At 39.1% G+C, this 27,402-nt stretch overlaps 1 protein-coding gene across 1 annotated transcript in view; it reads right to left on the reverse strand.

The window, feature by feature from the left end:
• Window positions 1–224: 224 nt before the first annotated feature.
• The window catches only part of LOC126426475 (uncharacterized), a 115,817-nt gene continuing 88,639 nt past the window's right edge, over window positions 225–27,402 (reverse strand). Inside the window, exons 4-5 of the mRNA XM_050088386.1 lie at window positions 9,345–9,416; window positions 225–296 (exon numbers count right to left, since the gene is read on the reverse strand). Coding sequence (XP_049944343.1) covers window positions 225–296; window positions 9,345–9,416 — 144 coding nt within the window. The remainder of the gene's footprint in view (window positions 297–9,344; window positions 9,417–27,402) is intronic.

Genomic DNA, 27,402 nt, shown 5'->3' on the forward strand with positions numbered 1-27,402 from the left:
TCTTCTGCAATAACAGAATAGTAGATATAGTAGTGTCTTCGCTGATAACATGCATAATGTTGCTGTAGTCAGTATATACTGTATGTATATACTGCAAATGGTTAATATATAGAAAAAATAGAAATCCAAAAACAGAACTTTATGAAAATAACTTATTGTATTTTGGTCCCTAGGGATTATTGTTTGTTTTCCTTTCACATGGAGTAACTAAAAATTTATACTGCTCAAAAAATTCTGCAGTGAAGAATAAAAACGTACCTTAAACTATCAGATGCATTTCTTATTGAGGCTGCCACCTGAAATAGTACAAAGAATTACTGGTTATTTAACACTGATGAAACAGTAAATAAATAAAAATGGATTAACATCCACTAACATCTGAATGTTCCAAACAATACTTGGAAATAGTATTACCAAAGAGACACCACATAAATGTAGCAGTTATTGAAGAAAATTATAGGTAAAAATTAACGCTTCATTTCAGCATTTTGTTTTTAGCTGTGTAAGTAACTATAGAAACATTGATTTATTGGAAAACAAATTTCCTACTTGATATTTCAAAATTAAATGCCTGAAATACCTTTCACCTGTCACGCACATACAGCTAGGCAAAGTACGGGAGAAAAATGTAAAAACTCGTCCGATTTTTGTTGATGAAACTGGCAAAGGAAAGAACTGAAAAAATATCTATCTGAACTGCTATTAAATGTATTTTTTTCACAACTGCAGCATTCAATACTATGCCATTCTCTTGAGATAGCTCACTGCATGGAACATCAAAGTCGTTAAATGTCACATCAGTTTCATCCACAGAAGAAATTCAGGAGTACAGCTTGACATGAAAGCGATAGGAATTATTACATGAAGTGGTTTTATTTTATACTCATATAAATGACAAAGATTTGTGTAGTATCATAAATATGAAATAAACAACATGGTCAACATGAGGACAGTGTTCTCTCCAAATGAATGAATGTGCTTTCACACATTTCACAGCAGGGGAGGGATTAATACAACTGCAGATAAATTCAGGTGGCCAATTATAAAGAGCCAGTATACAATGAATAAATATGAAGAAGCCATCAGAATGTAGACAGCAAGCACTGAAACAAGTTTGTTACTGGAGCCTAGCAGAAAACCTTTAACATCAAGGATAATCCAGAAATTCGGTCAGCAAACCCGAAGATGATAGCCTAATGAGAAACGTGTCAGATTAAACAAACTATTTCACAGTAACATGAAAGACTGAGTCATCTCTGACAGTAAGTTGAATTAAGGTAACTATATGAAATAATTGATTTTTAAAAAATAACTGCATTGAAAATGAGTAATAAAGACAAGGATAAAGTATTGTGAATTGGGAGAAGAAACCATTTCTTGGTGGTGGTCATGATTTGTTATTCAAATTATGTAATTTAATGAAGCAACACTTTCATGTTATTAATGAGGAATATAATCAGTACAGCAAGGAACTTCACAACACATGAAATTTTGACGTAAATAGAAATAACAAAAGGTTTCAAGATAGATGCGAAGGAAACTATCCAGAGAAAAAAAATCATTTTTCACCAGGATGGAGCATCACCACACTGGCACCTGAATGAAAGAGCACTTCTAAAAAATAAGCTGCCTTATTTATGTATCAACCATAAGGGGCATACACATCTCACATTCACCTGCCCACCTTGAATTTTGTCTGATCTCACAGTATGTCATTTTTTGTCGGGGTTTGTGGAAGGCTCCATCTATTTGCCTTGCCATGCAGTAACTTAAGGTTCACTAAGTAAAAAAAACAACTTTGAGCACAAGAACTCCAAATGTGTTTCAATAAGTATGGAACAAGTCTGTTGCCTCAACGATTTTTGTGTGTCCAGTTGAAGGAATAGTGAACTTTTGTCGAAAGTGAATGAAAACACTGAACTTAAACCAAATTGTGAAAAGTACCCCATTACACATGCATGCATATTGAAGATGTACTCATGATAAATTGAATGGTTCCCTGCAAATAAAAGCTTTATAGCTATACATCTGAACATTAAGTTATCCTACATTTGTATCTTTATTCGTATCCAGGATATAACCTTTTTGGAACCTACACACGATATGGTTCCACAGCTATCACTTCCCTTTCAGTGAAATAGGGTAATCTTACTCTGTTTTCTTGTGCTGAATTTATTTCTTAACTTTTTTATTTCATTTTTCCTGGTCAGAGAGAGGGTGGGAAGGTTGGTTGGTAAGTTAGTTATTTTTCATTCACTCATTCTTGGATCTACACATTGTATTTCACAAATCATATTGTCTAGAGGGTTGCAGACTAACACATAGCATATTAAAAAGCAGAAGCTGCTACTGCGGATTACTTCTGTGAAGTCTACTGACAATCAGATACCTATGACTATTGCTAATCTCCTCACACTGATAATTATGGGAGATGTTTCCAGATGACATTATTATCATTATTACTATTTCATACATTAACTTTTAGGAGATAGTGTCTAAATTTAAAATTTCCTTCCTATTCCTACATCCTTCCCAATTTCTTTACATACACAATGTGGATACTTTTGATCAGACACCCCAAAAAGTATCAGTTTTTCATATGAGGTGCATTGTGCTGTTACCTACTGCCAGGTACTCCACATCAGTGAACTCAGTAGTCATCAGACACCATGAGAGAGCAGAATGGGGCACTCTGCGGAACCCACAGACTTCGAACTTGGTCAGGTGATTGGGTATCACTTTAGCCAGATTACCACACTACTAAACGTACTTAGGTCCACTGTTTCTGATGTGATAGTGAAGTGGAAACGTGGAGGGACACATACAGCACACAAAAGTACAGGCTGATCTCGTTTGTTGACTTACAGAAACTGCTGGCAGTTGAAGGGGGCTGTAATGTGTGACAGGCAGACATCTATACAGACCGTCACACAGGAATTCCAGACTTCATCTTTATTCACTGCAGGTATTATGATTGTTAGGTGGGAGGTGAGAAAACCTATATTTCACCGTCGAGCACCTGCTCATAAGCCACACATGACGCAGGTAAATTCCAAACGATGCCTCGCCTGGTATAAGGAGCAAAAACATTGCACAATTGAACAGTGGAAAATTGTTTTGTGGAATGAAGAATCACAGTACATGATGTGGTGACCCAATGGGAGGATGTGGGTAAGGCAAATACCTGGTGAACATCACCTACCATTGTGTTAGTGCCAACAGTAAAATTCGGAGGTGATTCTGGTGTTATGGTGTCAATGTTTTTCATGGAGGGGGTTTGCACCCCTTGTTGTTTTGTGTGGCACTATCACAGCACAGGCCTATGTTGATGATTTAAGCACCTTCTTGCTTCCCACTGTTGAAGACCAATTTGGGGATGGCAACTGCAGCTGTCAACACAATCGAGCACCTGCTCATAATGCACGGCCAATGGCGGAGTGGTTACACGACAATAACATCCCTGTAATGGACTGGCCTGCACAGAGACCTGACCTGAATCTTTTAGAATACCTCTGGGATGTTTTGGAATGCTGACTTCATGCCAGGCATCACCAACTGACGTCGATACCTCACCTCAGTGCAACACCTGTTAAGAATTGGCTGCCATTCCCCAAGAAACATTCCAGCACCTTGTTGAACGTATGCATGCGAGAATGAAACCTGTCATCATGGATAAGGATGGGCCAACACCATATTCAATTCCAGCATTACTGATGGAGGGCGCCACGAATTTTTAAGCCATTTTTCAGGCAGCTGTCTGGATACTTTTGATCACATAGTGTGGTCTTCCAAACATTTATATCCATTTCTGTTTTCCATGTGTTGCTGTTTAAGTATGTTTCATGGTCTTTCTTGACTCTTTTCCGATTTATTATGTTATCTTGTGAGAGTCCAACTTCTCCTGTACCTATGACCAATTTTGAATTGCTTTTGCTAGTGCTTGCTACCTCAAAGATCTGCCTTGTGAGCCTGTCGACGGTCATCCTGTGATGCATCCACAATATTTTGTCACTTTATCTAAAGCTGTCGGTTATTGTTTCTGTCTGTCTATAAATCTCTCTAAAGGGACTCCATATCCAAATTCGTTCACAGAAAACTGGTCCAAATATTTTCCTGAGAATTTTTCTTTCCTGCTTATCATTCAGTCATTTATGTTTGACCATGAATCGCAGTACTTTCTAAAGCACAGAGATATTACAGTAGTAGTTCTAAAATAGATTTTTTGTTATAATGACTCCCTATCAGCTGACAAGCTTTTGAGCCAGAAACTCCTGAAATTAGGTTTGACAATAAGCGAGGATCTCACTTTTGAAAGCCTGAAGTTTTGGACAGTGTGATCCCAAGACTTCAGCTGTAAAACTTGTGGACAAACGATGGCAGGATAATGGTGAAGAACTAAAATAGGAATGATCAGTCCACAATGCAGATGAGCTGGAGTGTCTGGACGTCAGAAGCTAAAAAATTTGTCAACTCTTATTGCCACTAATTTTTTGTGTTTACTTACAGGTCTTTATTTTGCAAAGAAACAACTTGTTTTACTAATATTATATTTACAACAGTTTCCCCTCTTATTATTATCTGTTTGTCTAGGATTAGTTTTAGTACTAATTTTCTGCTCAATTCTCATAACTCCAATACCAATACTATTCATTAATTCACTATTACTTCAATATGCTCACAAGGCTCTGATTCAGATGATAATTTACAGTCTTATTTCTACTTTAATAATTTATCATCATATTACTGTGGTTACTCATCATTAGGACCAATAATAAGACAGCACTCTGTCATTCCATTTATCTTACTTTCGGAGTTGTTGTGCATAGATTATTCTACCTCTGTCCAGGAACTTTCTCTTCCTGTCTTCAGTTGACCATTCACTGACCAGTGCAAAGCATGGTGGCCTTGGCCACAAAACCTCCCTCCTCCTGGAGATATCTCTCACTTTCATTTCAAGGAACCTTGCTCCCCTACCATAATGCACTCTGGTATGCTTTGTTCTCATAACCTCACTGGCCTAAAGTCACACACATTCAACAATCATGAAGATAGACAAGAGGAATATGTTCATAGAGATCACATCCCTTAACAGAAAGTCGCCACTGTGTGTTCTCTACAAACGTCGTGAAATACCCAGGTTTGGCTGTTTTTAACTTGCTCTTTGAACTGACATGGAAGCATATAATTATGCTCCACCCAGATCTTCCTGTTTTCTCAAAATTCTTAGATAGTGAAGGCTTCTTAAATTTGCTTTCCATGGAACTCACTATAGCTAGTACATTTATAAATCCTTTTTATTCCTGCCCCTATTATTGTTGTCATTACTACTGTTACAACCACCACATTAGTGGCAACAGCTGTAATACTACTAGTACTGTCATTATTAACTAGATTAGTTCATAGTCAGTGTTACTTACATTGCCACTTCAGACACTCATATCATTTCAATACTATTTGTCATATTAAAATTGTTTCTTAGGTAACTATGATGTATGTGGGAAACCCTGGTCCAATGCAAAAGAGACCTGATGGCCCTTGTCAGAATAGGATAAATAAATAAATGTCTTGGTGATTGGATGATCTCTCCTGGATATTTAATGTATGTAATCTTGTGATACTTCCTCATACAAAGTTAGTAATGGACAGGAAGCCTACAGATAATCTCTCCATTATGAGTTTTCTCACAGATGATTTGTAGACTAGTTTTCTTTGACATTTTATGAAGCTTCTCCAGGACAAGTTTGGCTTCTATACAGTATCTTAGAATATAGAGTGTCTACAAAAGCCATACACCCATGTTAATGCTCTGCTCTTTTTTAATTTCGATTTGGATTCCCTTATCTCCTTCCCATATGTCTTCATAACTTTTTCAGAATTATTTTAAGTTGGAGTGGATCGCGGATCTCTGGCTGCACACTGTTGTGCATTTCAAATGATTCTGAAATTTCTCCAATCAGTTTAATGTCTAGTGTTGTACCCATTTATGTCCATTGGGTAACTGCCACTGTTTTCCTGTCAATTTTGAATTCCTCTGACATACTGAATCAAGTCTTTTTCTGTCAAATCATAAGCCTTTCTAACACTTGGCATAACTTGCCACAGTATTTACACATCGTCATCTTTGCAAAACTGACTTTGGTTCCCATATCTGTTCTCTACACAATTTAGCTTGCAAAGTCGTGCCCTATACTCTCCTCTCCTATTAATAGGCCTACTTGTTTGTCCAGTTGCATTCACAGGGCTTTTTAAGGAATCTTGGACATAACTGGATGCAGTGAAATTCTCTAATTATTCAGACTGGTTTCATCTCATTTTTATGAAGAGGATCAATTAATGCAAATTTCCACTCTTCAGTAATTTTTTCACTTTTACAAATGTTTAACATACTTCTGCCAGTTGCTTGTGTGAGATTACTGTTGCTCAGTATCCATATCTCCATACTTCTAATATGAGTTTCTGTCTTCTGCACATGACTCGTTATTTTGAAAAGTACTGATTTCCTTCAGTCCCTCAACAGATGATTTTTAATCAGAATTGTTTTGCTTCCAAAACTAATTGTTCTTTCAGAGGCACACAGCTGAGAACTGAGTGAAAGTAATAGATAAAACCTGTTACTTTTATGTTAGTTTCAAGTGACCCAGTTTACACTTTATTATAGTCTTGAACATTCTTTTGTATACTTTTAAGAATTCCTGCCATTTTCTGGTGTTTGTTACCATTTAAAGTTTCCAATGCTTGTTCCCCTGCATCTACTAGACCCTGATCATAGGCAATGTTCCACTACCTGTGTTCTCTCTTCCTTTGTGGTTAACATAATCTCATAATGGTTCTGTCTGCAAGTTTGTTACAATTCATGGTATATGAATGAATAATTTGTTGAAAAATGGATTAATGAGTGATTTATTCATGTGTGTTTCTTTCCTGACAGGTTGAAATCTAGTGTTTATATGCAAGAGACGTTGAAAGGACTAAAAAAATTCCTCTCTTGTTCTTACACTGAGAATATTTGTATCCTTACTTGTTATAACAACATGGTCTATCTGAAACTCACGTAAAGCGGAGTTCAGAAAATTCGATTTTTGTAGCTTCTTCGCAGGCTTAAAGTGTGGGGGTGTGATTTTGATCTCATTTTCCCACCTTTATCTCACAATTTTCATATATTCTCTTTTGAACTCCTGTTTTCCAAAATTTTTTTGTTGGAATGTACGCATGCTTGACAATGGGACATCCCACCAGTCAGACATTGAAGCAATTCAGTGGCATGCTTCTAGATTTGCAACTATTAGCTTTCATTAGCACACACATGTTATGGATATGGTTCAGATACTGAAAGAGGAATCCTTGGAGGGCAGATGACATTCTTTTTGAGTCAATGTTGAGAAAATTTAGGGAACTGGCATTTGAAGCATACTGCGGATGTAAATGTTGATCAGTGTGTTTTGTAAAGGAAACATAATGAAAGTTTTTGTGTCTGATTTGTACACTAATATTTGCCTATAATGCATCAAACTTTGTGTATCCTCCGTAACTGTCAGAGATAGACAGAGCTTTATTTTTCTGTTTACTGTTTTTTCATCTAGTATCTTTTGTTAATTCTGAAATCATCTGTTTGTGTATACTGAAACAGAAAACTATTAATAGGATTTAGTGATTGTAATATTCTAGAAGTCAGAGTTTAGATATGTACCAATAAATTGTGAGTTTTGACATAACAATGGGAAGACATCAATTATGTAGGGTTGCTGTTGGGTAGTATACAGTCATGGATGGTGAACTTGTAAACATAGACAAATACTTTTTCCTAGTGCACTGTGGATTGTAAAGATAGTGGACGAAATGGAATTAAAATTTATGCATTCCAGATTAATTTTCCCCACAATAGCACGAAGCAGCAACATTGAAATGATGCGGAGGCACGTTTACTAATGGAAGATTTTATGAAGAACAATGCCAACAACTAAGTTAATAGTCCAAGGTGTCGATCTACCTCTTATTGTGAACTGATGTAATGTGGGAAAATATCAGAGCAGTGACAGTAGAGGAACACATTTGCTAAATTAATTGATTTCAATATTGAACACATTCTCTAAAGTGAATACCATATGCAAAAACTACTATGCCTGTGCCCCATAGAAAATTATTATTACACCACGCATATACAACAGAATGAAGCCTAACAAACAAATGCTTAATTTGGGAAGAGAAAATGTGATGCAGGAACCAGTTATGCCAGATTCACTCTTTTTTTTATATACCATATGCACTGTCCCTAGCATGATAATTTTTTTCCTTGACTGGTATGCTTGCACAACCACCAGATATCAATGTGCCTGAGGGTCTTTACAGACACCACAAAGACAAGAGAAATTATGGCTTCTATGGAGGCAAGAGATAGTTGCCTTTCCCTTGCTCTGCTTGTAAGCGGGAAAGGGAAGGAAATGACTAACAGTGGTGGAACATACCCACCGCCATGCACTGTACAGTGTCTTGCATAGTAAGTCTTCTGATCAGGTTTCTCAGTACTCTACCTTATATTCCCCAATATTAGTTATGTCTTCTTCCTGTGAGAAGTTTATGAATCTAACCATCCACTTTCTCTTACACAAAGTGGACAAAATTATTACCACAACATTTTATTTTACTGGATTAAATTTTATGCTTCATACAAGCAGACCTTATCGAAGCTGTAGATAATTTATTTGGACCTGCTATGACTTCTACGTTGAGGTAATACACGGATTTACCTGCATAGGTCCTAGAGTTTTTCTGTGACTGACAAATCTATTAGTAAATCAGCATGTACCACTGAGGTAGCCATACTGTAACTATTCTAAGAACAATGTAGCAAGGGTGATCTATCACATACAAATTGTATCACACTTAATACCTTTGGCACCTTTGAAAATTTTTTGTTCAAACTGACAAATATCAATAATTCACTGAAAACATGAATCATGTGCACTGTACTCTTCTGCAATGCATGAATCATAAGTTACTGAAAGGAAGAATATTTTTCAAATGATCTGCACTCTCGTGGTTTAAACGTATACAAAATATTTAACATTCAGAAGGGTCACTGAAAATATGGTTAAACACATTGTTACAAATTCTGTTCAGATTCTATTCAGAACAATTATCAAATAACAGTTGCTAATCCACAATAAGTGGAATAGTACAACAGTACTGTAAAGTTATTAATTGCACTTAGCTCAAGAAAACTCAATCTATGCCTGTCTCACAGGAATGCATTCCTTACATTAAGCAATTACACAAATACATTTTTATCACCCTACATGCAATAAATCGGAGATGCAAATGCTTACAGTATTCTAAGTTTTACATACCTCCAAATTTAGTTCAGGATCCTCCTTGATAAAATCATTTGGATGAGAGATTCCCAAGTTATCTTCAAGACACTGAAAGAAAGAAAAAAACTCTCAGTTAAAAATGCTTACAGCCTTCAGTACTTATGACATGGCTCTCAATATTTCTTTTTTTTTATAAATATGATACAAGTTTTCAGAGATTTGTATCACGCATACACAAAAAATTTTAAAAAATGTATTTTAATGAGCAACTATTCTGCCAACATGCATCTCCATAATTTCACACTGTGCCATACTGCACTAATTTTACACATAATCTGTCATTACATACCGTATTTCACGGTGCTTACTGAGCCCTATCCTTCCTTTGGTAACCTGACAGTTTGCCGTAGCAAGAAGAAGGAGGGTGTGCTTACTCCCTGTGCATTAACATAGGATTGGAAAGGCGGCGAGCCCAAGAACTACAATGAAATGAATACCCCTAGCTCCATACAGGCATTGATATAAGTCAATGGGGACAGCTGAAAATATGTTCCCTGATCAGGACTTGAACCTAGGATCTCCTGCATACATGGCAGATGCTCTATCCATCTGTGCCACCAAGGGCACAGATGATAGTGTAACTGCAGGGACTTATCTCTGGCATGCCTACCACGAGACCCACATTCCCATCCTATTGTCCCATGCTATATTCATAGTGCCCCTACCCACTAACTAATTACTCGCGGCTTTTTACCAATTCCCGTAAGAGTTCGGGCACTGTTTGTGCAGCCACATAGAAGAAGATGGTCAAATGGCCAGTTAGCCATTTCGGACATGTCTGAAAGAACAGGTACCATCTTCATATACCCAAGAACTACGAGTAGCACTGTCACTTGAGACTCAAGCTAACATGTAATCGGATGGCATTTGTTGCTTCTGCCCCAACTTATTTTGAGATTTTGTTTACGGACTTGTGAGTGAATGGTTAAGAGTTGAAGGCTGTGATTATAAAAATAGCTCTGAGCACTATGGGACTTAACATCTGTGGTCATCAGTCCCCTAGAACTTGGAACTACTTAAACCTAACTAACCTAAGGACATCACACACATCCATGCCCGAGGCAGGATTCGAACCTGCGACCATAGCAGTCGCGCGGTTCCTGAAGAACCGCTAGACCACCGCGGCCGGGGCTGTGATTATAAAGAGGTGTTGAGAGTTATAGTAACTGGTATTTATAGAAGAAAACGAACCAAACATGTCCACGTTTTTCGATCCAATGAACCGATGTGGCTGAAGAGAAACTTAAGGTAAATATTTTGTAGTTCTCCAAAAATTTTCAAAATGGTTGACAGCAATTCCTGGAAAAGACAATCTGACTCCGAGTTGTTTTGTGTGAGATTCACATTTCAGTGAGGAACAACAAATGTTTATCGTCAGTAAATAAATTGAAATTGCTAGACAAGGGCGGTCTTTTAAAACCAGAGCGGCTCAGTGGTTCCTCATGTATTTCCCAGTTTACTGAAATATCTGTCGAAAATATTACACAAAAGAAAATCTTCCATCAAGCACTCGCTAAAGGGAAGCTGTGGAAGGAAGACAGTAAACAAGCTGCAGTTTCAAAGTCTGCCAGTGCTTCTTCTGCTAAAGGAAATGTAGGGTGCAGATCAGTGCTGAACGGAGTAGTCATCACATGAAAACAATGTTGATGTGCCAGAAACTGGAAATTGTCCGATTACGTGATAAATTAAGGACAGCAAATGCCAAAATCAATCTCTTCCAGAATCAAGTCTCAGATGAAAACCATAAGATGGCTCAGTCGAATGTCCTACATCACTGTACACTCAGTAAAAACAGAAAATCATATTTGCCACCATGTTAAAGAAATGCCAATTTAGAAACAGCAAGAGAATGCACTATGTGATGTGACAATGAATTTACTCTGGATAGCATGCCCTTGAAAATTAGAAGCTCAAAGGATATAGACATGGTTTGAGGCACGCATTGTTGCAACAATGTTCTGAAACGTCTCCAGATGTAAATAATCTCAATTGCTCATGTGAAATTAACCAAGAGGCTGTAGCACAATTAAGAATTATTTTCGGAAACGGCAAAATGAAAACAAAGACATGCTGATTTTTGATGAAGTAAAGCACAAGGAAAGCTACATTTCAATAACACTTTGCTGAAAGTTTGTTTCGTCGATATATGGGTATATACTTCAGACAATTGTAGTAATAACTTTGCCTATCATTGCTCTGGTGTTGCTATCTGTTGCTCTGATGCATAATTGTATTCACCCTATTTTAGTATACTCGAGTCACAATGTCACTCCCAGTGATGTCTAACATATATTGATTCAAGTAATTATCCAGCTAGAGCAAGCCAGAATGACACTTATTGCATTCACTTCTTATGGCGCAGTACACAACTGAATAAAGAGGTCCAGCAGTGTCTAGGAATTACTGGCATAAAAACTAAAGTTCCTTGCTCAACATCAAACACATTTGACGAGACCGGAAGAATATGGGCATTTTCGTACGCTATTCGTGTCATAAATTGAATAAAAAGTGGTTGATGTGATAAAAGTGATTTACTTTTTAACGATGGCATAATCAACTACAATTATCGACCAGATAGTTCTCCAGAATCAACAGGATTATTCATTAGATAGATAAATAACTTAGTGGACACACTTATATTTTCTTGGTGATGCTTTGCACAAAACGCACAGGCTCACAAAAAGTTAATGAAATGGGGAGGCATTGTAACTATACAGTAAAAGCTTTTGTTCTGAAAGAACACACTGGCGCTAAGAGTAACCACTAATAGTACCTTCGAAATACCTAAATACTTGTGGAAAAGAGGTTGCATGTCTCTCTCAACAGCAGCATCATTTCGGTATCTCTACGTCTCCGAGTTGAAAATCGTCACCCATCAGCAAGACTACTTCTGCTCGGACAAGTTACAATTTGCTTGCCAGTACATTCCTGTAGAACTTTCATTGCCTCTTGCAGAAACTGAACATAAATGTGATTTTTCGTTGACGTTTTACGTAAGACAAACACAGATGTTAGCTGGGTATTTGCAACAAAAGCACTAATACAGGGTTTTGGAGCAGAAAACGTATTTGAAAAAAACCCTCTGTATTCCATCTAGTATCTAAGATCCACAATGTAAGTCAGTCTGCTGATTTTTCCATTGTAACACATACTTCTGCGGGTCACAAGCAGACCAGCTGACATCTCACGGCAGAACTACTGAACTAGGACAGTCAACACGTTTCCTCTTCTACTCACTATCGTTTGCCTGCAGTTACAGTGTTGTTTCCTGCATCCACTGAACGACTTTTCCTTAATATTTAATTAAATCCCCTGTCTATTTCATCCTGTTTGCATTTGTAATGCTAACACATTCTCATGCTCACAGCTCTTGTTTGAATATTTTCTGACATATGACACTGTTCCAACAATGTCATTTCCAACACTTTTTGTTTTTTCTTTCTGTCCAGACATCAGAGTCTCAGAATGGACCAAAGATGATAGAGATGAGATTTTCTCTCAGTTGTGTTTACAATACTTAAGAACTTTGTTTATAAACCAACCCTGGGGCTGTAACTAATATAAGCCTAAATTTTAGTATTGCTGGACACACTACATTAAGTAACAATCATTTTCATAGTTTCAGATTTTTGAATGTACTGATGCTGCCTCATTTAATATCCAGCTGTAAGTTTGTGCCCACACATCAAAACTTCTCTAGGGTTGTAAATCAAATTCCCAGTATGCACTGGGTCACTTTGCACCACTCCTGAGGGAAGAGTCAACACATCTGGCTTCTTAGCGTTTTGGACTACAAACCTCACTTATTTCATGTGCCCTATCAAGTTGGGACCCTTGCTATTTCCATTACTCTGTCAAATATTATGTTGAGCATTCATGGTGACAAGTAGAATCTTGTCCCAAATCAGTACGCATTTTAAATGTACACGTCATCATCTCTCTCATATCTGTACCTTTGCTCTTGTCCCTGTCTGTCTCCTCAGTACACCCACTAACTTTTCTGGATTTCTACACTCCCTCACAGTGTTGTGTAACCTCTGTCTGTGACCATTGTCCTGTGATGGAAAAATCTATAAACACTGAAGAAATGTGTTAGTTAAATTCCTAGCACTTCTCCCATTGTCTCATAATATGGAGGCTCATTGAAAAGTAATGCTGCCGAATATTTTTATTCTGTTCTCAATATCAATTGAGGTATTACTTATCATGCACATTACATGGTCGAATTCCCATTTCACTGACAACTTGCAACACTACTATTATGCAACTTTGAATTGTAGTGTGTAACATTGCAGTGTGTAATGGAACTATGTCATTGCATGAGAAATAGTGTGTTCTAGTCAAGTTTGTAAATGTCAAAATGGGCCTCCAATTGAATCCACAGAAGAACGAATGCAGTGCATTGTTTTCACTATATCAACGTCAGTAATGTCCAAACATTCAGATGTTCACACTCATAATGAAACAGACGGAGCCGCTAACCTCAGCTCAAAGTGGATGGCTGCATAGGCCAACACTTAAAGACATCTTTGAGGAATTCGGTCTTATAGTGATGAAGTGGTGCAAGTAGAGGTGAGGCTGTGGCTCCATCAACAGAGTTGAACAGCCTACAGTGACAGTATCAATGAACTGATCACTCACTGGGAGAAATGTTTTCATTGCCAATGTGGCTTTGTTGCGACATAAATATGTAGAGATGAAGAATAAACATGTAGAATGTTAATGAAATTTTATCCAAAAATCTGTATGCGTTTTCACATAAATTTGTAGGCATTACTCTTCAACATGCCATCATAAATGTGATTGAAAGGTCACATTGCTACCCACTAACATCCAATTGCTTCTACAGTTAAACTGTGCATGCCACTTTATAGCATGTGTCTGAGTATTTGTGAGACCAATAGAACTATTTTTCAACAGTTACCCACAACACTGTAGAAACATCTGACGATTGCAAAAACAGTTTTGTAGTTCAGGTGCTTGTGAATGCAGTACTTGTTTAAACAGGTGTCAGGAAGCATATGTTTGAGCTCAAAAATCTCATTTAGACATTACGGTCATGTTGTTCGATACTGGAATAAACATTATGTCACAGTGTTCTTACAAAGTCCTGTGCAGATTGATGTATAGCATACACTAGGTGATCAAAAAGTCAGTATAAATTTGAAAACTGCATAAATCACGGAATAAAGTAGATAGAGAGGTACAAAATGACACACATGCTTGGAATGACATGGGGTTTTATTAGAACCAAAAAAATACAAACACTCAAAAATGTCCGACAGATGGTGCTTCATCTGATCAGAATAGCAATAATTAGCATAACAAAGTAAGACAAAGCAAAGACGATCTTTATAGGAAATGCTCAATATGTTCACCATCATGCCTCAACAACAGCTGTAGTCGAGGAATAATGTTGTGAACAGCATTGTAAAGCATGTCCAGAGTTATGGTGAGGCATTGGCGTCAGATGATGTCTTTCAGCATCCCTAGAGATGTCGGTCGATCACGATACACTTGTGACTTCAGGTAACCCCAAAGCCAATAATCGCATGGACTGAGGTCTGGGGACCTGGCAGCCCAAGCATGATGAAAGTGGCGGCTGAGCACACGATCATCAACAAACAACGCGCGCAGGAGATCTTTCACGTGTCTAGCAATACTTTGTTTCTTTTTGTTCTAATAAAACCCCATGTCTCTGGAATGGACTCTGTGTATACAATACTTTTGAGATAACCAGAAATTGTATGGGTTGAGATCTGGTGAATGAGCAGGTCATGCAACTGCCCCCCTCCCCCCAATCATATACACGACCAGTGGAGACAACTGTGATGGGTCCAGGCATCAACAATGAAGTGGGCTGGAACACCATCATATACAGCCACATAATCCTTTGTTCCACTGATCATGATGATTCATTGTCACCATACCACGGGGGCTCTGCATACTGTCCCATAGATGACCGTTACGAAAGCTGAAGATACCACTGAGCATAAAGGTGACTGACCATCTGTGAATAGGATGGATGACAAATTTTAGAACTGTGGTTGTCTGGTGAAGGGACTAGAGACTGAATTGCTCCTGATGTGGAAAATCTGTCACTAGCAAGCAAGCCCTGTTGTCTTAAGAGTTAATGGTAGCAACAATTGTCACAGAGAATGTTCCACATGGTCATCTGGGTTACACTGTACTGGCAGGCCGACTGTCTGGAACTAACACAGCAATGGCCTTCCACAGTGTTAACTACATTTTCCTTTAAGTCTGGTGTCTGCATATTTTGGGTACGGCCTTCATGATTTCCTGCTTCCTGAAGCAACCCTGTCTTAGACAGTGAAACATTGAATGCTGTGATTGTTATTGGTGGGGATAGGTCTCCTGATACAACCCTGCTAGCCGTCGCCATTCGCCTTTCTGTAAGGAAACATGTTTGCAAGCTCTCAATACGAATATCGAATGATTGTGTACAATGCTGTATCACATCCACTACAAGGTGAGTCGATAAGAGAAGTGAATTGGAGACATTACCAATTACTATGGCAGGAGAGGATCCTACGGCATGATGTAGGAAACCATGCATACAGTAACTGTGGCTGGATGGTACAGTACATATTAGACCACAATCTATGAAACAATGTATGATTTAATAAATGGTCTCTGGCATGTAAATCATGCATTTCTGGACATAAGATCTTTTCTCTTTTATATCCTCTCATCAATCAATTCCTGGAGTTTGTAAATGGTGGAAAAAGACACCCTATATAGTGTTGTTATTTTCAGATTATTAATTCAATACTCACTGCTTGTATTATGTGAGCTATTGTGTAAAATACAAGCCTGAAAGCAGGGCTGAGAAGTACTTAGTTTATAAATGTGATTGTGTTGGTGTGAAAGGGGCTGAATTGGTAAATGTGTCACTTTGTTGCTGTCTACTGTTGAAAGCATGTTGTAAAGCTGTGTAATTAAGTTGCTGTCACTTGGTGAATTAATGATTTATCAGACAGGTACTGCAGGTCTCTCACTATTAACTGTGTTAGTGATAGGATGCATAAATCTTTCATATTCAGGAATTAGTGGAAATTATTGCAGTTCTGAAATGGGCTGCACTGAGTGGACCCACTTACCACATACATCCATGGTGTGTCTTCCAAGATGGGTGTGAATAAATCTGATGGAACGGTACTGATCATGTTCCATATACACTCCTGGAAATGGAAAAAAGAACACATTGACACCGGTGTGTCAGACCCACCATACTTGCTCAGGACACTGCGAGAGGGCTGTACAAGCAATGATCACACGCACGGCACAGCGGACACACCAGGAACCGCGGTGTTGGCCGTCGAATGGCGCTAGCTGCGCAGCATTTGTGCACCGCCGCCGTCAGTGTCAGCCAGTTTGCCATGGCATACGGAGCTATATCGCAGTCTTTAACACTGGTAGCATGCCGCGACAGCGTGGACGTGAACCGTATGTGCAGTTGACGGACTTTGAGCGAGGGCGTATAGTGGGCATGCGGGAGGCCGGGTGGACGTACCGCCGAATTGCTCAACACGTGGGGCGTGAGGTCTCCACAGTACATCGATGTTGTCGCCAGTGGTCGGCGGAAGGTGCACGTGCCCGTCGACCTGGGACCGGACCGCAGCGATGCACGGATGCACGCCAAGACCGTAGGATCCTACGCAGTGCCATACGGGACCGCACCGCCACTTCCCAGCAAATTTGGGACACTGTTGCTCCTGGGGTATCGGCGAGGACCATTCGCAACCGTCTCCATGAAGCTGGGCTACGGTCCCGCACACCATTAGGCCGTCTTCCGCTGACGCCCCAACATCGTGCAGCCTGCCTCCAGTGGTGTCGCGACAGGCGTGAATGGAGGGACGAATGGAGACGTGTCGTCTTCAGCGATGAGAGTCGCTTCTGCCTTGGTGCCAATGATGGTCGTATGCGTGTTTGGCGCCGTGCAGGTGAGCGCCACAATCAGGACTGCATACGACCGAGGCACACAGGGCCAACACCCGGCATCATGGTGTGGGGAGCGATCTCCTACACTGGCCGTACACCACTGGTGATCGTCGAGGGGACACTGAATACTGCACGGTATATCCAAACCGTCATCGAACGCATCGTTCTACCATTCCTAGACCGGCAAGGGAACTTGCTGTTCCAACCGGACAATGCACATCCGCATGTATCCCGTGCCACCCAACGTGCTCTAGAAGGTGTAAGTCAACTACCCTGGCCAGCAAGATCTCCGGATCTGTCCCCCATTGAGCATGTTTGGGACTGGATGAAGCGTCGTCTCACGCGGTCTGCACGTCCAGCACGAACGCTGGTCCAACTGAGGCGCCAGGTGGAAATGGCATGGCAAGCCGTTCTACAGGACTACATCCAGCATCTCTACGATCGTCTCCATGGGAGAATAGCAGCCTGCATTGCTGCGAAAGGTGGATATACACTGTACTAGTGCCGACATTGTGCATGCTCTGTTGCCTGTGTCTATGTGCCTGTGGTTCTGTCTGTGTGATCATGTGATGTATCTGACCCCAGGAATGTGTCAATAAAGTTTCCCCTTCCTGGGACAATGAATTCACGGTGTTCTTATTTCAATTTCCAGGAGTGTAGAACAGTAATCTGCTGTAATGCACTGCTTTTCTTATGCTGAAACATCTGAAGTTTTATAACAGGTTACCAGTCTCTGTTGTAGACAAACGAAATTTAAGACTCAGTCTCTTTAAATTTTGGCAAGCAAAAGCTAGAGAGGTGCATTTTAAAATCCCTCATACCATGAAAAAATATTCCAGAAAGGCTTAGAAAAAACAAAGAAATTGACATTGTCACATATGTATTGACAGAGTGTTACAGTTCAGACAGGCTCTTCAGTGTGGGAGACACTCACAGCTGCATTGTTAAGATTTTTTTACATAATATCTCACCAAACAACTATAACAAAGTATTTCCTTAATAAACTGAAAATAACTCCACTGTACAAACATGAGCTCAGTGAACTTATTTTGTCAACTCACACAAGAGAACTGGACAAATGCTGGGGAGGTATAGTCTGTGTAAATTGAAAAGCAAGCAGCACTCATGCTGGTGGAATTTCCACTTCCCACAAGAAGGCTACAGCTTCCATACAGGACGACACAATCAATTTCACCTCTGACAGCATAGAACAGTCTGGAAAGATTTTCAGAGAGACTGTCTGTATGTGGTTCTTGTGCTAATGTCATTAGTAACTGATATAATCTTTTCATTAAATCTTGACGCATTCTGTGGAAAATAAATGGCCTCCAGGCATGTCTGCAGACTGTGGTACTGCGCTCTTCACATTGTGGACAGCTGTAATAACTTTGTGAGACAACCTTTGGTGGCTTCTTATGACATAGTGGGGTAGATAGAATGGGGAATCACCACTTTTCAGTTTGCAGACCTGTGAAAGAAGGAAGAGCATGAACATAATCTGGCTATCTATCTGTCCTTTGCTTCTACTCCCAATACCTCGCCATCATCCTGTTGCGCTCCCAGAACATGATTTATCCTGCAATATGGCTGTTCTACACTTACATGTGGTACACAAATTTGTTTTTAAACCCTCCATTTAAAGATAATTAATTTCGTATAGTTAAAGCACTATTGTTAATAATCTTGTTTTTCTGTTCCCTGAAATGCGGAAGCTATTAGTCATAGATGCAAAAAGAACATTTTTAGCAAATTTCATGTAGTTTGATACTGTATGGGGAAACTCAATTTTTTAGTTACTCAAAATAAATCGTAAAATGTGACCTTTAAGCATCACTGCCCCATCCCAAGACACACACCCTACCACTCAGGATTTTTAGCATATTGATCAGGACACTCCATTTATTTATTTTATTTATTTATTTATTTATTGTTCCGTGGGACCACATTTAGGAGAAGTCTCCATGGTCATGGAACGAGTCAATACATGAAATTATAACACGATTGTAGAAACAGATAAAATGAAATATAAGAAACATATTCAGGCGACAAGTCGTTAGTTTAAATAAAGAAAATCAAGAATGTAACACTGGAATTTGCTTAATTTTTTATCTCTTCCAGGAGCTCCTCGACAGAATAGAAGGAGTGAGCCATGAGGAAACTCTTCAGTTTAGACTTAAAAGTGTTTGGGCTACTGCTAAGATTTTTGAGTTCTTGTGGTAGCTTATTGAAAATGGATGCAGCAGAATACTGCACTCCTTTCTGCACAAGAGTCAAGGAAGTGCATTCCACATGCAGATTTGATTTCTGCCTAGTATTAACTGAGTGAAAGCTGCTAACTCTTGGGAATAAGCTAATATTGCTAACAACAAACGACATTAAAGAAAATACATACTGTGAGGGCAATGTCAAAATTCCCAGACTATTGAATAGGGGTCGACAAGAGGTTTTCGAACTTACACCATACATAGCTCGAACAGCCCGTTTTTGAGCCAAAAATACCCTTTTTGAATCAGAAGAATTACCCCAAAAAATAATACCATATGACATAAGCGTATGAAAATATGCGAAGTATACTACTTTTCGTGTTGAAATGTCACTTATTTCAGATACTGTTCTAATGGTAAATAAAGCGGCATTTAGTTTCTGAACAAGATCCTGAACATGGGCTTTCCACAACAGCTTACTATCTATCCGTACGCCTAGGAACTTGAACTGTTCCGTCTCGCTTATAACATGCCCATTCTGTCTGATTAAAATGTCAGTTCTTGTTGAATTGTGGGTTAGAAACTGTAAAAACTGAGTCTTACTGTGATTTAGCATCAAATTATTTTCCACAAGCCACGAACTTATATCATGAACTACATTATTTGATAATGTTTCAATATTACACATAAGATCCTTCACTACCAAGGTGGTGTCATCAGCAAACAGAAATATTTTTGAATCACCTGTAATACTAGAAGGCATATCATTTACATAAATAAGGAACAGCAGTGGCCCCAGCACCGACCCTTGGGGAACGCCCCATTTAACAGTGCCCCATTGGGACTGAACATCATTACCACTCTCAATATTGCGGAGGATTACCTTCTGCTTTCTGTTCTTAAAGTAGGAGGCGAACCAATTGTAAGCTACTCCCCTTACTCCATAATGTTCCAACTTCTGCAGTAATATTTTGTGGTCAACACAGTCAAAAGCCTTCGTTAAATCAAAGAAAACACCTAACGTTCGCAACCTTTTATTTAATCCGTCCAAAACCTCACAGAGAAAAGAGACTATAGCATTTTCAGTTGTTAAGCCATTTCTAAAACCAAACTGTACATTTGATAGCAAATTATGTGAATTTAAATGCTGCAGTAACCTTGTATGTACAACCCTCTCGATAACTTTAGCAAACACCGATGGCATAGAAATAGGTCTATAATTGTCAACATTATCCCTGTCTCCCTTTTTATAAAGTGGCTTCACTACCGAGTACTTTAATCGGTCAGGAAACTGACCACTCCTAAAGGAAAAGTTACAGATATGGCTAAGTACTGAGCTAACATACGTGGAACAATATTTCAGTATTCTGCTAGATATCCCGTCATATCCATGAGAGTTCTTGGTCTTTAGTGATTTAATTATTAACTCAATCTCCCTCTTGTCAGTATCATGGAGGAGCATTTCAGGTAACAGTCTCGGAACACTTTTTTCTAAGAGCGCTATATGATTCCCTGTTGGGACTAGGTTTCTATTTAGTTCACCTGCTATATTCAGAAAGTGATTATTAAGTACTGTACATATATGCAACTTATCAGTAACACGGACATCCCCACTACGCACTGATTCTATATTCTCGACCTGTCTCTGCAGACCAGCCACTTCCTTTACGACTGACCATATGGTTTTAATTTTATCCTGAGACTTAGCTATTCTATCTGCATACCACATACTTTTTGCCTTCCTAATAACTTTTTTAAGCACCTTACAATACTGTTTGTAATGCGCTGCTGCATTTAGATTTTGACTGTTTCTAACATTTTGATATAATTGCCACTTTGTTCTACAAGATATTCTTATCCCTTTAGTCAGCCACCCAGGCTGCCTGTTTGTGCTAGTACCCTGTTTTGAACGTTCTAACGGAAAGCAACTTTCAAAGAGCACGAGAAAAGTCTTGAGGAAAGCATTATATTTACCGTCTACTGTATCAGCACTATAAACATCTTGCCACTCTTGTTCCTTGATAAGGTTTATAAAAGTTTGTACAGCAACTGGATCAGCTTTCCTAAAAAGTTGGTAACTATATTTAACATGTGTTGCAGCACAAAAATCTTTTAGACTTAAAATTTGTGCATCATGATCTGAAAGGCCATTCACCTTTTTGCTAACAGAATGCCCTTCTAATAATGACGAATGAACAAAAATATTGTCTATGGTTGTTCTACTGTTCCCTTGCACTCTCGTTGGAAAGAATACGGTTTGCATAAGATTATATGAATTAAGGAGGTCTACCAGCATCCTTTTCCTTGCACAATCACTTATACAATTAATATTGAAGTCACCACATATAACAAACTTTTTGTATTTCCTATAAAGTGAACCAAGAACCTCCTCTAGCTTTAGCAAAAATGTTGTGAAATCGGAGTCTGGGGATCTATAAATAACAACAGTAAGAAGTTTAGCTCCACTAAATTTAACCACACCTGCACAACATTCAAACACCTTTTCAGTGCAGTACTTTGAAACATCAATTGACTCAAATGGGATACCGTTTTTCACATACATGGCTACTCCCCCACACCGCATAGAGCTCCTAGAAAAGCTGCCAGCCAACCTGTATCCTGGTAAAGGAAGCCTCTGAATTATCTCCTTACTTAAGAAGTGTTCAGATATACCAATAATTTCAGAGTCAACATCTATAAGCAGTTCACTAACTTTATCTCTAATACCTTGTATATTTTGATGAAATATACTCATTCCCTCATTAATCGGATACCCAAGCTTTGTAGAAAGTGGTTTCTTTGTTAGAGAGACTTCCCTTAAGCAGGAATACCTATCAGCTGACTTCAATCTAAAAAAGGTACAGCTCTAACACCCACAACTACCGGAATTTTCCCATGAGTGATCCCACCACCCCCACCTATGCTGTCACCTATAAGTTTTGCCAACCTCCCCTTCCCATACCTGTTGAGGTGCAGGCCATGTCTAGTGAAACCCGTCCTACTGATAGACTCCACCGACACCACTGAAATGTGACTCATGCCTTCTGTCATCAACGCACCCCCAAGTCTCATGTTATTACGCCTGACGGCTGTATTAAGATGAGGCCGATCGTGACGCTGAAACAGTTCCACGAAATGCACATTCGTGTTGCCAGTCTGAGTGGCTATCTTTTCCAGGTCACCATCTATGTCATACTCCCCATCCCTGTCAATACTATTACCAGCCCCACCCACAATCACTACCTGATCCTCTTTAGTAAAATCCCTACACAACCCCCCTATGTTAAAAGTCACCTGAGCCAATCCTGCATTAGGCTTCACAATGCTGGTGACCTGGTACTCACTCCCCAAAACTTCCTGCAACTGCTGGCCTACACCTCTACCATGAGAACTACCTAACAGCAGAACCTTCGTCTTTCTCTTAGACTTTGCAACTGTCCTAGCCACCGTAACTGCTGAGGTCTGCTGCATACTTCCTACATCTACAGCTACTAGAGATTCCTCTCCACTAGACTCTGACAGTTGGTCATATCTATTACAAACACCAATAGTAAAACTATCTGAAAATCTCCTTCTCCTAGCAGATCTCTTGCCAACAGCCAGCTCCCATTCCCCAACCCCCTTCTCCCTCCTAATCCTATCTAGCTCCTCCTGTGCGTTTTTCAACTGCACCTGAAGGGCACAGATCTTACGCTCCTGCTCCTCTATCAACTTACTCTTGCTACATAACCTGCAGTTCCAGGAGAGGATCTCACCAGAATGCCCACTGGCTTCCCCACTGCATTCCCCCCAGTGAAAATACTTCGAACAAGTCTCACACCGCAATCCACTACTCACGAACCTACGGCAAAGCCCACACTTCTCACTCATGGTAAAATTTTACAATTATTGAAACAAGAAAACAACTTTATCTAAGTTCCGCTACTACAATAAGAAGATGTTAAAAACTGACTACAATTATCACAAACTTGCTCTACAAGGGAAGTAACTACTATTATTGACAGTATTAATCAACAACAAATGAGAATATAACAAAATACTAACACAGAAAGAAAATCGAACGTCTAATGACAGTAACGAAACTGACAGCAGTTCGCAAAAATTTCTTCTGAAGTTATTTCACCGGAAAACACCAAGAACACCGGTTGAAGACTACTAAAGTTCCAAAATAAACTACTATACACAAACAATTAATTAGTACTTAGCTTTCGATGCGCCGCTACAGCTGCAACTGGTCAGCGCGGAATGTAAACACGGGTAAGAGGTTAAGTTACTCGATACGAAACACTCACAAATATCAGGCCACAACACAAGAAATGCAGAGGTGAATGAAGAAACCACTAATAAGTCACTTATATAGTAAATATTATCACAAAAACAGTTAAAATATATATCTGAAACCTAAAAATAGATGAAAACTTAGAGAGCGATCTCACACGCAGTCACGCGCTTATGACGTCACACCAAAGATAATCTAATAAATGGTTCAAATGGCTCTGAGCACTATGGGACTTAACATCTATGGTCATCAGTCCCCTAGAACTTAGAACTACTTAAACCTAACTAACCTAAGGACAGCACACAACACCCAGCCATCACGAGGCAGGGAAAATCCCTGACCCCGCCGGGAATCGAACCCGGGAACCCGGGCGTGGGAAGCGAGAACGCTACCGCACGACCACGAGATGCGGGCACCATCTTGGCACTGTGCAAAAATTAGTGGCTACACGATTTTTTCCGCTAATGGAACTTCTTTGGGCTTCACAGACAGGGCTACGAAAAGAGAGTTCAGTAGTCATTAGACAAATGAACACAGCATTCCTTAGTGTATCACCATAATTTACAGAATTCCGTACTCTTTTCACAATTTCTCGCTCTGTCATGACACCTGTTCAGTTCATGTATTGTATCCTCTATACTTTTTAAATAGTTTTCTGTAAAATATTGTCATTACTGACAATCTAAAGCTTACAGCCCTGGATATGACTGAGTCCATGATTTGATGGTATTTGTTGTAACATTATCACTAGTTTTATAGCGTTACATTCACATAATATTTATATTGCCTTCTCTTATTTTTTCTTTTCCAACTTTTATATGGGGGCTGAGCTGCACATCCCATGAGAACGGACCATCTTTATTAGAGAAAATAGTGATGCAGATGGTGGTTTCCATTCATTATACCAATCATGATAATGCATTCATGAGGTGCAAACAATTATGAAGAAAGTATTTGATTGATCTGCAACCACTGCCCAGTGACTGAAGTTTCTCCCTTCCAGGCGATCACTTGAGATATTTTTCAGAACTGAAAAAAATTTCCAATATTAAATATGTCTTATGACATTCCTAACACATCCCATTGTTCTTCCTCTCATTAATGTGTTGTTAAAAATTGTTTTAAAATAACCACGTGTTTCTCCCTCTGTCACATTAATTAAAGGTCTCACTGTGTTAAAAATAATGCTCCATTTGTTATCAAATAACTTTTGTTGATGGTGTAATTAGCAGACTTTTCTGTTTTTGTTCCTAGGACTGAGCTTATTTTTTCATCCAAATGCAAGGAAAATATGAAGCAGTTAAATCTTTTTGTTCAGAACATGAAAGCCACACAACATTCCTGTGCATATAAAACAAATCTGAATTTTCCGATCTGATAAGGTATCAATTACAGATTTAATCAATTATTGTATAAAAGCCAGGAATTCGAATTTGTTGCTTGCAAGTCTTTTGTAATGCTGTTTATATTTTGTCACCCCATACCAGAAAAAGCTGCATGAATGGTCAGTCACACCTGGATAAGAATTCAAAGTTGTGCAGAGATTGTCAACTTGCTGTAAATGTTCAGAAAAATATTTGTGTTTGTATGTGTGGGGGGAGGAGGGGGGGGGGAGGGGGGTGAATTGTAAGTGACCAAACTGCTTATAAAACATTTATACAATCCATACTACAAGCCTGCTCAGGTGTGTGGCACCTGCACCACATATGATTATCACAGAATACTCAACATGTACAAAGATGAGCAGCACAATGTTCACAAGTTTGTTTGACCCATGTGGCAGTGTCATGCAACTGCTAAGAAATGAGACACACAGATGCTTGAAGATAGATGCCAACTATCCTATAAAAGCCCATTTACAGAGATTTAAGAACCAGCTGTAAGTGATGAATCTAGAAATATACTACATCCTATTACCTATCACTTGCCCAGGGAGTGTAAGGACAAGGCTTGACTAATTACAGCATGCTAAGAGTCATTTTGACAGTAATTATCCTGCACTCAATACGCGAATGGAATTGAAGCCCTACTTACTGGTATAGTACGATGTATTGGCTGCCATAGAACTCTCAGCAGATTCTGGAAAATGGATTTTTATGAGGACATGGATGTAGATGCCCTTCACTCTTTTTCTATTTTCCCTTCCATTCAACTATAATAATACAACATCACGAGCTGCGTTAGAATCTACACATCAAGTATACTGAAAGGATGTATGTTTTACTTGCAATCAGTACACTGCACAGCTCGCCCACCACCCCTGCAACACCTCTAGACTCAACCTATGCTAGTCCATGTCCTCTACTCATATCCCCTTTCCTTGCTCTCACTTCAGCAACACACACACACACACACACACACACACACACACACACACACACACACACACACAGTTCCCATTCCTTCAGAGTAGTGGCACGTGAAGAACTGCTTCGCCAGTAGTCAGTAACAGTTATGAGATACAGATAAAAGTCTAATTCCACCCCTTGTGGCTACTTGTGTGTTATGGATGGCCAGAGACTAGTCTAGCAGTGCTGAGATTATCTAGGCACATCAGTTAACAATTCCCTTTGTGTATACCCTGCTTCCTCTTATTTTATCATTTCTCCCGACGTAGTTTGGTGTCAAAACATACTTTGGCATTCAGAGGAAAAAAGTTGGTGATTGAAATTTTGAGGAAAGAATTCAATACAAAGACAAACGCCTTTCTTCTGTTTGCCACTTCATCTCATCTCATAACGTACACATTACACTTTCCCCCCATTTTGCAGTAATACAAAACCAGCTTTCCTCCTTTGAACTTCCTCAGTCCCTTCCATAGTCATATCTACGAAGGATCCCATACTGTACAGCAATACTCCAGGAGACAGCACGCAAGCATGGTGTAGGTAGTCTACTAGATTTGTTGCACCTTCGAAGTGGAATGCCAACAAAACACTTCAGTTCAAATTCCCCACAACATTTTTGATGTGAAGTTAGGGTTTTTGTAATTTTAGTCCCTGGGTGTTTTGTTGAATCTACAATCATTAAATCTGTATGATTTATCATGTAAACCAAAATTTAGTGGAATTCTACAGTTCTCGTGTGGGGGACCTCTCACTTTCTATTGTTCAGTGTCAACTACCGCTTTCCACAGACTTCATGGCAAAAATCGGCACAGAGCTGTTTACTGACAATTGAATTTATGTCAAGTGATTACAAACTCCTTGTCAGGTCTTTTTTATTCCAAATTTGATGGTATACATCACTACCATTAATTTACATATTGAGGAAATAAGATATAAACAAATCATTTTGTGATCCACAAGGACTGTTAGAGAAATCTATGATGGCATTTAATAGTAAGTATGAAGCATGTTTATTATGTACATTTGAATCGACAGGTATCGGTGCGCACTTCATGGTAAAAATAATGAACTGGTAATTACAGTATTATATAAATCAGAGAGGTCTACATTAACATCTTAATTCTGCAAACCACTGATGTGCATGGCAGAGGTAAAGTCCCACTGGCTTTTCCCCATTCTATTCACATATGGAGTGCAGAAGGAACGACTGTTTAAATGTGTTCATGATAGCTGTAATAAAT

Source organism: Schistocerca serialis, chromosome 11 (assembly GCF_023864345.2).
Source record: "Schistocerca serialis cubense isolate TAMUIC-IGC-003099 chromosome 11, iqSchSeri2.2, whole genome shotgun sequence".
NCBI classification, from domain to species: domain Eukaryota; kingdom Metazoa; phylum Arthropoda; class Insecta; order Orthoptera; family Acrididae; genus Schistocerca; species Schistocerca serialis.